Source organism: Spermophilus citellus, assembly GCF_964194105.1.
Source record: "Spermophilus citellus genome assembly, chromosome: 10".
NCBI lineage: Eukaryota > Metazoa > Chordata > Mammalia > Rodentia > Sciuridae > Spermophilus > Spermophilus citellus.
In genome coordinates this window covers 71,310,249-71,323,557 of record NC_138197.1, presented here as the reverse complement: position 1 = coordinate 71,323,557, position 13,309 = coordinate 71,310,249, and the positions used below count along the sequence as shown (strand labels likewise).

General features: G+C 38.5%; 1 protein-coding gene across 1 annotated transcript in view; it reads right to left on the bottom strand.

The window, feature by feature from the left end:
- SCN8A (sodium voltage-gated channel alpha subunit 8) overlaps positions 1 to 13,309 on the bottom strand; it is a 176,337-nt gene that overhangs the window by 98,033 nt on the left and 64,995 nt on the right. The window contains exon 3 of the mRNA XM_081310121.1: positions 134 to 251. Within this exon, the coding sequence (XP_081166247.1) occupies positions 134 to 251 (118 nt within the window). The remainder of the gene's footprint in view (positions 1 to 133; positions 252 to 13,309) is intronic.

The window sequence follows — 13,309 nt, the reverse complement described above, 5'->3', positions numbered from 1 at the left end:
TGGTGGGACAGCCAACTCTACTATTGGCAAAAACAAAACCAAACCCTTAATATATAATTCAGTTGTCAAACATCAGGACATACACAATCAGGCAATTGCTGCATTCACTCCACATTCGTAGAAAAAGGATATGAATGTATCAAAATTTTAATAGCTATTCTTCTTATCAGGTTAAAAGGACTTAAAATGTACAAGGCAGGTGTGGCACTAAATCTGAAGAGAGTTTTTCCTCTGTTTAATACTACAAAGGTCTGTGGAGAAAGAAAAAGAGAGAAATGATTAAAGCATGAGAATTAATCACCATACAAAACAACATTTTTCTAGTTATGGAATAAATAAACTCAAAGGTATTTACAATTTTTACACTTCTATTTGCTTCTATCTGCTTTTGAAGGCAAGAAACCTTAAGACTATCTTTTCCCCCTCACCTCCCTTTTCCTGCCCTATCCCAGATTATTACAAATAGCTGGAATAATCTTGGCAGTTTTACAAAATATATTTGTCTCTTTCAGAAATAAGACTTTGAACTATACCTAAGCTCCCCATGCCAGATCTGGATAAGATACTTAAGTTCATTAATTTAGGATTCATTCACTCAACTAATGATGACTGAACACTACTACTCGTCAGACGATATTGTCGGTACTTGGGAATTATCAGTGAACAATGCAGTCCTGATCTGGAGAGAGTATTTTCCAATGGGGAGGACAGACAATAAATAAAACATAATGAATAAATAAATTATTTAGACTGTGATCAATAGAAGGTGATTGGTGCTATGGAAAAAAGAGGAAGACCAGGGAAAAGACAAGAATTCGAGGCAGAGGATGGATAGATGGAGAGGTGACTGTTTTAAAGAAGGTGGTCAGGGTAAGCCTACTGGGAAGAGAGTTGAGCAAAGACTGGAAGAAAGTAAGAAGAGCTCTTCATTCAATCACTATATCAGTATTTATCTACCACGTCTGCTCTATCTGGCTTTTAAGAGCTTCCAATTTAGACCTTGCCAAAATTGTTCAACTGTATCCCCAGCATGAATCCTCCCATGTAGCCAAACTAGTCCACGTCCCCAGAACAGGTTACAATGACGCATGAATTCTGGCCTTCCTTCACACTGCTCATCCTACCCTGAATGCTTTGTCTTGCGAATTCATTTTAATTCAATTATTTTTGAGCATCCATTCTGTGCCAAGCATTGTGCTAAGCTCCAGGGACACAAAATTGAACAGAATTGTACTTTTAGGGAAGACATATATGTGAACTAGTAATTATGATGCAGGGTAAGTACAAAATTCAAAATAAAATATGTATATTGTATAAGAAGCTACAGGAGGGAGACCCCCACCCCTCCTTGGGTGGAGAATAAAAAGGACTATGAACAGGAAAGGGTTTACAAAGAGAGGTAAATCATATTTGGAAGGAGTTTTAAGGACAAATAGGAATTAAGAAAAATTGGGCAGGAAAGGGAACAGCATAACATGTACAAAGAAGCACAACAGTGTTAACTGTGGGCTACTTTCAAGGAGTGGACAAGTAATTTTGTGTTGATGAGAATAAAACTGGGCAGGGGAACAGTAGCTCGTGATGCTGGCGAAACAGGGTCTATTAGACTGGCAGTCTCTAAGGAGATCAGATCAGAAATAAATACAGAGAGCAATGGCCAAAGGCAAGTAATTTTAAGTAGTTTTTGTTGTTTTAATTTAGAGCAATGTATGCTTACAATTAAAAACAAACAACCAAACAAAAAGGCAGGGCCTGATGGTATAGGTCTGTTATCCCAGCTACTCAAGAGGCTGAGGCAGGAGGATTGCAAATTTGAGGCCAGCCACATCAGTTTAGGCCCTGTCTCATAATAGAAAGAGGGATGGGGATGTAGCTCAGTGGTACAACACCCCTGGACTTAATTCCCAGTACTGGGGGAGAGGGGGATGAATGACTAATATCATCCTTTTACTGAAGGATAACTTTGCAGCTACCTTTTTTTTTGGCAGGGGGCGGGGGGGAGTAATATACTTTCAGAAATTTTCTGTATAAATATAAACATACAGATAAGGTATATCCTTAAAAAGTCTCTCCCTCAAATGAGATTATACAATAATTAATCGTTTCTACCTTACATTAAAAAAAATGAATGAACACAAAGAAAAGCCCAGGACCAGATGGTTTCACTAATGAATTCTACCAATGTTTAAAGAATTAATACAAACTCTTCCAAAGAACAGAAGGAAACATTTCGGCAAATCAGATATTCACATCACAAAAAAACTTTAGACTGATATCCTTCATGAATATGGACACAAAAAAGACTCAACAAAAATACCAGCAACCAAATCCAGCATTTAAAAGGGATTATGCACCATGACCAAGGGGAATTTATCCAAGAAATGAAAGATGGTTTAGCATATGAAAACCAACCAATGAAATAAATTTTAAAAATAAAGAAAAACCACATAACTATCACATAAGTGCAGAAAAACATTTAGCAAAATCCAACATCCTTTCATGATAAAAACACTCAAAAAACTAGAAATAAAAGCTTCCTTAACCTGATTAAGACTATTTATGAAACAAATCACAACTAACATACTTTTTTTTACCCCCATCCTTACAACTAGGCTTTAAGTTCTTTGAAGGCAGGAATCAATCTTAACACTTCCTCCCACAGTTCCTATATAATGTTTAGTTCATGTGTTCCAAATAAACTGTTGGTAGATTTTTCTTTAAGTTCCTTTTCTCTTCTATTTGTACCTTTCTTAGTCTGCCAATCACACTAATATCTTCGCAATAGGAAAGCTATATATATTCTGGAAACATCTACTGAATCATCCCATGTTCAATATTGCAGTGTAATAATGCACTTCCTGTACTAGTGTCCTGGTTCTGGAAGGATAGTCTGATCCTAAAAGCAAAAAGAAATAGTAGATCTAAAGTTACCATGAAACAGATCAAAGGTACAGCTCTGACTTCCTTTTTTTTTTTTTTTTTTTTTTCCAAAAGAAACAAATAGGGCAGGACTTTCCTCAAACCCCCTCTCTGAAGTACTTGTAGCCCTCTGTGTTTCTATAGCAACCTTCTCTGTAAAAATGCCAGTCTTTCAAATAACCTCCTTATTCAACCTCATAATATTTCTGTGAAGTATGGGTGAAGGAGAGATTATTAGCACTCTGCATCTTACAAAAGCCCAGGAGGGGAAACCACCTATAAAGCTCAGGTAGCAAAGAGCAGTATATTATGTGGAGCTCAGAGCCTCTTTCAGCTTCTACTGTGCCAGACTGGGAGGCAATTTCATGGCTATATGGCAGAGAATGAAGCTGGAATGGGGGATGGATTCTCTGTGAATGGGAAATTTGAGTCCCTGGGATATACTACATAAAGTAGCAAAGCAACAATGGAAGAACCACTGTCCCATGCCCCTACAAACCACCAGGCCAGGTCTTCACTAAATTGCCTACTGCTGTAGAAAATAAATAATAGCATTTTAAAAAGTGTCATGTTCTGTATCTACTACCTCTTGTCTCTTAATTTTGTCACAATGGAAACACAGATCTAGCAGTACCATGGGGGGTATTTCCTATCACAAAATCAGTGCCTGGCATACAGCAAGCACTCAATCAATGTTTGTTTATTGGTTAATAAACAAATGTTCATGTTGTCCGAGATAATGGAAAAGTGGAAGAGGAAAAAGAAAAAGATGACATCAGGAAATTAAAACTATTATTCTCTGGATGAAGATAAACTAGGAGGCAGCTAGGATTCTGAATTAATACAACAACGAATTGACAAGTGGGAGACTGAGGGAAACTAGGTACCTTTAGTGAATTAAATAACTATGGTTTTGTAAGTAGAAAGGCATTATTAGGGACATTTTACGAAGAATAAATTTCCGTAATTTGGTACTGAATGCTACACATAGAACAAAAATCACTTATCATTTCTCCTTTCTAAATATTTATATTCTATATCTTCATCATGTATTTAGAAAACCAGATATTTTCTCTAGTCAAAAAGAAACAAGCAGGTCTGGGGATGTGGCTCAAGCGGTAACAAGCTCGCCTGGTATGCGCAGGGGCGCTGGGTTCGATCCTCAGCACCACATAAAAATATGTTGTGTCCACCGAAAACTGAAAAATGAATTAAAAAAAAAAAGAAACAAGCACATAGTCCACATTAAACCTCCTGAAATGAAAGCAAATCCTCCACACGTAAAGTAGCAAGTTGCATTACAATAAAATATTATTAAGATAATCAGGTTTACAGATAATTAAAATGGAGTTTTGCATAAAGCAAGATAACATTTGGAATAATGCAAGTCCTCATAGCTTAGGAATTTCCCCGTTAATACTGGTATTGGCAGTGCTTATGTGACGGAGAGAACACACCCAATGTTGGCCAGTTTTAATTGTCAATGCACAGGTAGCAAATGTTGTAGGCTTTGTAGGCCACATAGTTTTTGTGGTAAAAACTCAACTCTGCCACTGTGGTACACAAGTAGTCACAGACAATGTATAAAAAACAAGAGTGGCTATGTTCCAACAGAACTTCATGAACACAGAAATTTCATACAATTTTCACATGTCCAACTGTTGAAGAATATGAAAACCATACTGAACTTATGGGTCACATAAAAATAGATGACAGAGCTGACTTGGCCCATGGAATACACTAATACCAGTTTCTGACTAAGGTGAGACCAGTTGCATAAGAATAATCTGAGTAGATTCATATATCCCACCTGCAGAGGTTCTGGTTAAATGTGTCTGCAGAAGAATCAAAGAATCTGTGTCCACCAGGTTTTGGGAACCACCAGATCATCTCTCAGCTCATGTCTATCTTCGCCTACCTTTACATAGCTATATGGCCTAGGTGAGCCATCACACCTCTCTGGATCTCATTTTCCTCATCTATAAAATGAGAGAAAGGGCTGGCTGAGGGGTGTGCTCAGGTTTTTTCCAGGTCTGATATCTGTGATTCTCTGATTTGGAAATTTCACAGCATAGATGAAGTGCAGCAAAGCAGTAAACCATACTTTTGAAGAGAAAGCGTATTATTATTTATTCTTTCACATTACTTCTTGGTAGAGCTCTCCTAAATTAGCTCTCTCAAGTTATAATCCGTCAAGTCCAGGTACAAGAGTGCTTGATACTATCCTGACAACCATACTTGTGTCAGCAGGGGGCAGCAGGGAGCAGTCTCAGGGCAGTACGTTATGCATCAACTATTGCTTCTCTCTCCACTGCCTTCCCTCTCTCCAGGGAACAGTGAATATGGGAGAGAGAATGAACAGTACAATTGGTGATGCACTGACCATACATATAATTGATTTTTAAAGCTATTTGCATGGGTGATTAAACCTCTGTCATCACTGTTTAACTGCTGGTGAGATCCAGAAAAAAAGTTTCATCCCTTGTTCAACTCTGTGCTCCAACATAAAAGCTTTTGAAGCCCAGAGTAGGAAGGACAACAAACTTTATACTTTTATGAGAATACATTTTAAGCAACAATCACTTTGTTCCTATAAAGTCCTATAGTATTTAACCTAATCTGTCTTAAGTTAGATCTTTGTAAGTAAATGAGTAAAAGGGAAATTGAAATTGGACTGTGATTTACTGCCCAAGGGGAAATATCAGTTTATAACAACAGTCAGTCAATGAATTAGCGTACAAGGCCCATTAAGAGCCGTGGAACGGCTCTTAGCAAATTATGGCATGGAGTATTAATAAATGTGTCATGCTGGCATAAAATGAGCCTCTGAAAAGCACAGGCTTTTCATTTCTAATTAGCAATGTGGGGCCCAGAACATGTGATGAGGGAGCATTGCCACCGCTGCTAACTCAGGGTGAGATGTCTTCTTTTTGGGGAAGACATCTAATTAGGAAAAGGGACATTGCGCACATTCATATACAAACCAAACAGATTCCAGCACACTGCATACATAATACAACAGACAGTTATCACAGTACTGCTGTGCTGCCACTTATCACATGTCCTGACCCCCATCCCAAGACTGGAATGATTTTTTTAGCCATACAAAAAGTACACATTAAAACAACAAAGGGTATATAAATCTAAAAGGATGTTAGAGTGTATCACAGAACAGAAAGCTTCTTAGGGAAATGTTTATGACCCAGCTCCTCGTTTGCTGTGGGACACATGACCCAGGAGAATGACTCTCCACTCAGCCAAGTTCTCCGCCTCATGATCTCAATTAGGGCAAAAGTAATCTGTATACACCTGATGACTTGTCTCTAATGAACACTTGGGGCTCAGAGGCTTACCTAACCTATAAGAAGGCAGCTGGGATCCAAGGCTCTTTGCGCCTACCTGGCTATAACTGCTACTGGCACTGGCTCATGACTATCTCCCAGGACCTGGACCCTAGATCCTACCTGTTTTGATTTCCACAACTACCTGACCCTCTCATTTTAGCTGACTTCTCTGGCCTTAAATTCTTGCCTGTCTGAACCTATTTATTATATATACTACATTCTCCCAGACCTAAGTACCTCTTTTGAACTGGGCAACTGGCCAGCTGTCCAACAATCAACAGCAATTTGGCATTCACTTCTGATTAACTATGTATATGGCCAATACAGCAGGCAACAAATAAATGTCCTTTCAAAATTTTCTTGTTTTAATAAAGGAAAATATGAAGCAGAATCTAAATAAATTCTACGTCAGGCTATGAAGCTATTCAGAAATGAATGACTTGTCAAATGAAAATGACACCACCATAGTGAAGTATCTTGATGTCATAATGCCTTATTAATCCCTCGAGTAAAATCATAATACAGGCTATATGGACGCAATGTGTCCCAGGAAGGCTCCAGCAAAGGCATAACTAGACTATATTTCTAGAGTACCTGTGTCCTAGTATGACCCAACTGTCCTTAGAAATACTGAATAAAGCAGGGCATGAGGGATTAGGCAAAACAAACTTTTTTTTTTACACTTGTACTTCTGTTTGAATATTTAGAACCCTCATCCCACAAGTCCCTATTTCAGTATACCAAGAACTGAGCAAAAGCGATGTCTAAATCTCATATTAACAAATAAAAAGTCCGGGACTGGGGCTGTGGCTCAGCGGTAGCGCGCTTGCCTGGTATGTGTGAGGCACTGGGTTCAATTCTCAGCACTGTATATAAATAAATAAAATAAAGGTCTATCAACAACTAATATATATCTCCAAAATCCTTTTGGCTACTGATAATTTTACCAATGAATCTGAAGAAATAATAATATTTAAGGTTTATTAAGCACTTACTATGTGGCAGGTATCCTAAGATGCTTTCTATAATAACTGTCTCACAGCAATCACTCTGTGAGGTAGATACAATTTTACAGATGATGAAATTAGGGCAGAAATGTTAAGTAACTTGCCAAAGACCCCAGGGCTAGTAGGTGATGAAACCTAGCTTGGCGTAGTGGTGCATGCCTGTAATCCTAGCAACTCAGGAGGCTGAGGCAGGAAGATCACAAGTTGAAGGCCAGCCTCAGTAACTTACTGAGACCCAGTTTCAAAAAATAAAAAGGTTGGATGTGGCTCAGTGACTGAGTACTCCTGGATTCAATCTCCAGTACACACATAAAAAATAAAGCAATCTAAATTGAACCAGTACAGTCTAATTCCAAAGCCTATACTCTTACTTATCATGCCACGCTGAAATTTTAAAAAGCTTTAAGCCAGTGGTACATGCCTATAGTCCCACCTACCCAAGAGACTAAGGCAGGGGGATCACTTGAACTCACAAGTTAGAGACCAGCCTGGGCAGCATGGAAAGACCCTGACTCAAAAACAAAACACACAACTTCAAAACTATTAATCAAATCTATCTCTTTATTATCAGACCAAAAATCTAGCTCTTCATTATCAGACCAAAAAAAAAAAAAAACCACAAACAAACAAACAAACAAACAAAAAAAACAAACCTACAAAAAAACAAGCTAAGTGCTCTGCCTAAGCTATGGTCACAGAGCTGGGCAACAGGAACAGTAGAAAAAACTAGGGTCCAGATCTCCTGCTTCTAGGCAGGAATTCTTTACCATGCTAGGTTATCTGAGCCAATCCAGATCAGTGAAGGAACCTTCTTGACCTAATCCCTTTGATATTCACAAAAAGAAAAGCCCCTGCATTTGCCTCAAAGAGTATAGCAATTACTTATTTATGGGTCTTTTCCCCAGGTTGGGCTGGATGAAGATAATGCTAGTACCACATCTGTCTATGGCTATACATTTTCCTGGTCCTTCTTCATACATCTCCTCATTTGGTTTGACCTTGTAACCCCATGCCTTCCAACTCACATTTGAAGCAGCTGACACTGTTCCTGCCTACATCCTGGTCACAGGAAGCCACAGCTGGCAGAACAGCAGCACTATGTCCCTGCTGAGCCAGCAGATGCTGCTCCCCAGGGCAGGGCAAGTCTAAACCTTTTCCATGGCCATTCTTTCCCACTACCCTTTGACATGAATTTGCTGGTAACTTCCTTCTCTTTATCGTCTTAGGATATACAGACTTGCTGCTCTAGGATATGGCAAAATGCATGCTTATTATATAAAACAAATAACCCCTTATAAATTCATATTCTAGAATCTGTTCTCATTTTTTCTCAGAAAGCAACAGCTCATAGTGATTGAGAGGCTTTGAGGCCAGAGAGACCTGGATTCAAAACCCAGCTTTGATACTTATATCTATCATGATTTGAGGCAATTTAGTTTAGGTTGCTAAGGTTTTCTTATTGATAAAACAGGATAATAATTGATAGTACCTACTTTGTCGGGTTGTTGTGAGGGTTATATGAAAGGTCACCATAAGTCCTTAACACAGTGACTGGCACAGAATGTGACTATGCTGTTGTTGCTGTGTCACACTCAACTGCCACTTCTGCTCTTTGGCTCCAAACATTAAAAGCTCTAAGGGCTAGGATTCACATTAACTACTACTCACATACTGGGCACAAGTCTGTGGGAGGTGCACAAGCTGGAAGGGTGAAAAGACCTTTGGAGTCACAGGCAAGGCGTCACTGGCTCAAAATGAGTCCCAGACGTTTTATTTCAGACCTGACAACACTCTAAATGGAAGAAACCACAATTGTTCAATATGCATAAGTTGGGATCCAACCTGCCTCTGGCACCTGACCTGCTCTTCCCACACCATACCCTATGCTCCAGTCACAACTAACTTCACTATTTTAAACAATTCACCCTTTTTCATGTCTCTCAGCCTCTGTATGCCCTGTTCTTCACACCTCTTTCTCCTTCTTTTTTTTTTAACCATACTTTATTTTTTAAAATTGTTTTAGTTTTTATTTTTTAATTGCCAATGGATCTTTATTTTTTTACATGTGGTGCTGAGAATTGAACCGAAGTGACTCAAACATGCTAGGCAAGCGCTCTACCACTGAGCCACAACCCTAGCGCCTTTACCATACTTTAATACTTCATTTTAATTTTTTAAGTCAACTTGTTGTCTTATTTATTTTTAAATGCATATATAAACCCTAAAATTAATGGGATTTAATAATGTATTAATGGGGTTAATCAACATTAATGGGGTTTAATACTTCAAAGTCTACTTCAAATACTATTTCCTCTCTGAAGGTAACTCTGTTCAGTTCTCTCAAACAGAATTATCCTTCCTTCCTGTATATCCCCACAACACTTGTCCTTACTTCTACGGCAGCAGCTAACACAGAATAGTCACTTTTTTTAAGTTGTAGATGGACACAATATCTTTATTTTATTTATTTATGTGATGCTGAGGATTGAACCCAATGCCCCACGTATGCAAGGCAAGCACTCTACCACTGAGCCATAACCTCAGCCCCCAGAATACTCATTTTTATCTACATGGTCAGTGTCTCTCTCTGGACTCCAGGATCAGTGAAGGCAGGGTCTATCTTCCATCTACTGGGATTTTCTCAGCTTCACAGAGTACGTAACATGAGACCCATATAGCACGACACAGCTCATACATACTTGTTAAAGTATGAATGGATCTTGGAGATATGAAGAAATAATTCATTTAAAACCAACTATCCTATAACTATTCAGGCTTTTGCTAAGTACCCACTGAAACTATATGGCCACCTTTTCTATCTTTTGTTCATCCACCCATAAGAATACTTAATTTTGGCTTAAAAGGTCCTCTTACCTTTTCTATGCCCCATACTATGCTGAACATAATACATACAATGAATTATAAAAAGGCAAAACACCAACTTCCTATTGGGAAAATGCAAAATGATAGGAAATGCTCTAAAAATGATAATAGAAACATAAAACAAAATATTTTTCTGCAATATACTCTACAGAGACAACATAGCATGGTAGAAAGATCATGAGTATTAAATTCACAGATCCCTGAAGATGAAATCTGGCTCTATCATATACTTATTGAGGGAATTTGAACAAGTATGTTTCTGAACCATAAATTTTCTTACTTCTTTTAGACTGGAATCTCCATAATATTGGTTATCCTCAAGGAATGAAGAAAATTGTAGAGTCAAAAATGATATCTAGAATTTTGGAGGTGTCATCAACTAGGATAGCAGGTGAAAGAAGGTAAGAAGTCTGAGAGGAGAAAATGAGCTCCATTTTGAATGCACTGGGTCACCTGTGGGAAATTCAGATAGAGGTGACTGGGAAAGTGCTGAATACTGCAGAGCATTCCAGGCTGGAGATCTAGTCAGGAGGCCTGGTAAGGAGAGATGGGATGAGATCACCCAGGAAGAGTGCCAGATGAGAGGAACAAGGGCCAAGGACTGAACCCTGGGGCATTATCAACACTGAGGAGAAAGAAGAAAGAAAGGAAAGAGGAAGAAAAGGAAGAGTCTGAGGCATAAGGGAAATTAGGCCAAGGAGGTAAAGAACTGGATGAATCAGAGAGTTATCAATGGTGCCAAGCACAGCACAGATGTTCAGAGAGATAAGATCTCAAAACTATCTTTAACTTAGTGATTTGATAGCTTACCTTCTTCAGAAGATCTTATCCTGAAAACATTATGAGAAGGGTGAGGAAGTAGTCAGGCTGCAAGGATGGAGGAGGTGGTGAGTAGAGGCTCCTGAGAACTGTAAAAGTTCTCAATGGCTTGAGAAGAGATCACACTAGGTGGAACTATGAGGACCCATGAGTATGGGAGAGGCTTTGTGTGTTTATAGCCTGGGGGGAAGGAACCAATAGAAAAGGGAAAGATTGCAAGCGCAGAAGAGGAAGGAGGCACCAAGAGTGTGAAGGCCCAGAGGCAGCAGGTAGAAAGGGATAGGGTCAAAGGCAGGAGAGAGACTGATCTTGAATAGGAGATGGACACCTTCCCCTTTGAAATTGGAGGACTCTTATTCACACTTCATTCCACAGGCCAAGTATTGCAGTCTCAATAAAGTACCTGAAATAGGAGTGCATCTTCAGAGCTTGTATCAAAAATTCTGTTAGAATTAGAGTTGGCAAAAACTGCCATACAGTGGGGGCAATTCTAATCTTAAATTGTGTCAACGAGGGTTGTATATAAAGAACCACTTACAACTTCTATATGAATTAGACACAATGAGTAAGAGAAGTATCCCTTTGTGTAAAGATGACAGTTTGACTCTCCTTGATTAAGAAAGGACTTAAAAGATGGCTAATTATTGTTAGAAAATTAAAAATATCAATATAATCTTAAGATCTCCAACATTTAAATGGTTATTTTGAATAACTCCATTCAATAGGTCAATTTTTTAATTATTAGGATTTCACAGCTCACATCCTATAGAAACTAGTTCCTAAAACTACCTACCAGTGGAATTTTATGGCTGAAGTGATTAGCTAGTTACAAATATCCTAGAGTTCAGATAAAAGATGGCTCTTGATATGTGGCTCAGAACTTTGGAATCACAACTGAGTGCTTGTAAAAGACCTCAGAACACCTAAAGATATTTTCTGGAGAGAATGCTAGGTTTATCTCTAGGCACTTCTATAGATTACATTGATGCTAAAATGTACTGAACTCCTGCCACATAAAAATGTAAGACAGCAAACTCTCAACAGAACAACAACACTGTTTTTTTAAAACAACACAGAATATCTGCATTACAGATCCTTTTGAAGATTAAAATTTGGTACTTGCTAGAAACCTATTTAAAACACTGAATATTTAGAGAGAATGTAACCTTCAATTCTTCTGGAACTTCCCAGTTTAGTCTCAGTACAAGGTTAGTGCATCCCAAATCTCCAAAATACTTGGACTAAGGCTGGACCATATTATCTTATTTAATCCATGTATCTTTACCCATAATCACCTTACTTTCTTATATGTCTATTACCTGTCTCCCTAACAAAACTTGAGTTCTAAGAATGCATGCAGCTTGTCCGTTTTGTTCTCAGGGCATGGGGCAGAGACTGGGCACATAGAAAACACTCTAACAATTTATCACATTATCAAATGAATGATGAAATATTTCCTTAACCCTCCACAATCAATCATAAAATCCTATCAATTCATCTTTACACCAACTCTTAAATTTATCCATTCCCCCTAATTTCTGCTTCCACCACTTTAACTCAGATCCTTCATTACTTCCTAACTGCTCTCTCCCAGTTTTCTTTCCCTCAGGTCCATCCTAACTACTGCTGCAATATTCACCTTGCTGAACGAAGTTGGCTGTAATCACATAAGCTCACTCCCTTCTAACACCCTCATAGCTCTCTACTGCTTATCAAATAAAGACCAAACTCTGGGCCTAACATTCTCAGCCCTCCATGATATGGCTCTGTACCTCCCTTCCCAGACTTCTCTCCCACTGCTCCTCAGTCATTCCCCACATTCCAATCACTTTGGATGACCAGGGCCAGACACTCTACCATGTCCAATGCCATTGTCCTTGAGCCTCTGTTTATATTGTTCTCTCTGCCTAGAATGTTTTAGTTCATCCCTCATTTCTAAAATCCAAGGTCTAATTCAAACATTACTCTTGTTATGAAATTTACCCAGGGCTCTCTTGTCAAAAGTGACACCAGTTACAACCTATTTTAGGGTAAAGAATGGACCTTGTGAATCTTTATTTACTCCAAGAGAACTGAATGCCTCACTGAAGAAGTACTTGTTGAACAAATCAATCACATTTTATATGAGGCCACCCAAGTTTCTCTGACTTCCTTAATAGTCAGTTAATAGAGTATGGGTAACAACTGACATAGCCAAGAAAACAGCAAAACATTTAGTGCAGATGGACACAACAGAAGATACACACTGGTGACCAATAAGTCAAGAAGCGATTTAAGCACTAGTAGAGGTTGTTGCCTAAGGCCTTTTATAAAGTTCTTTCTAATTCTAAGGCTTCA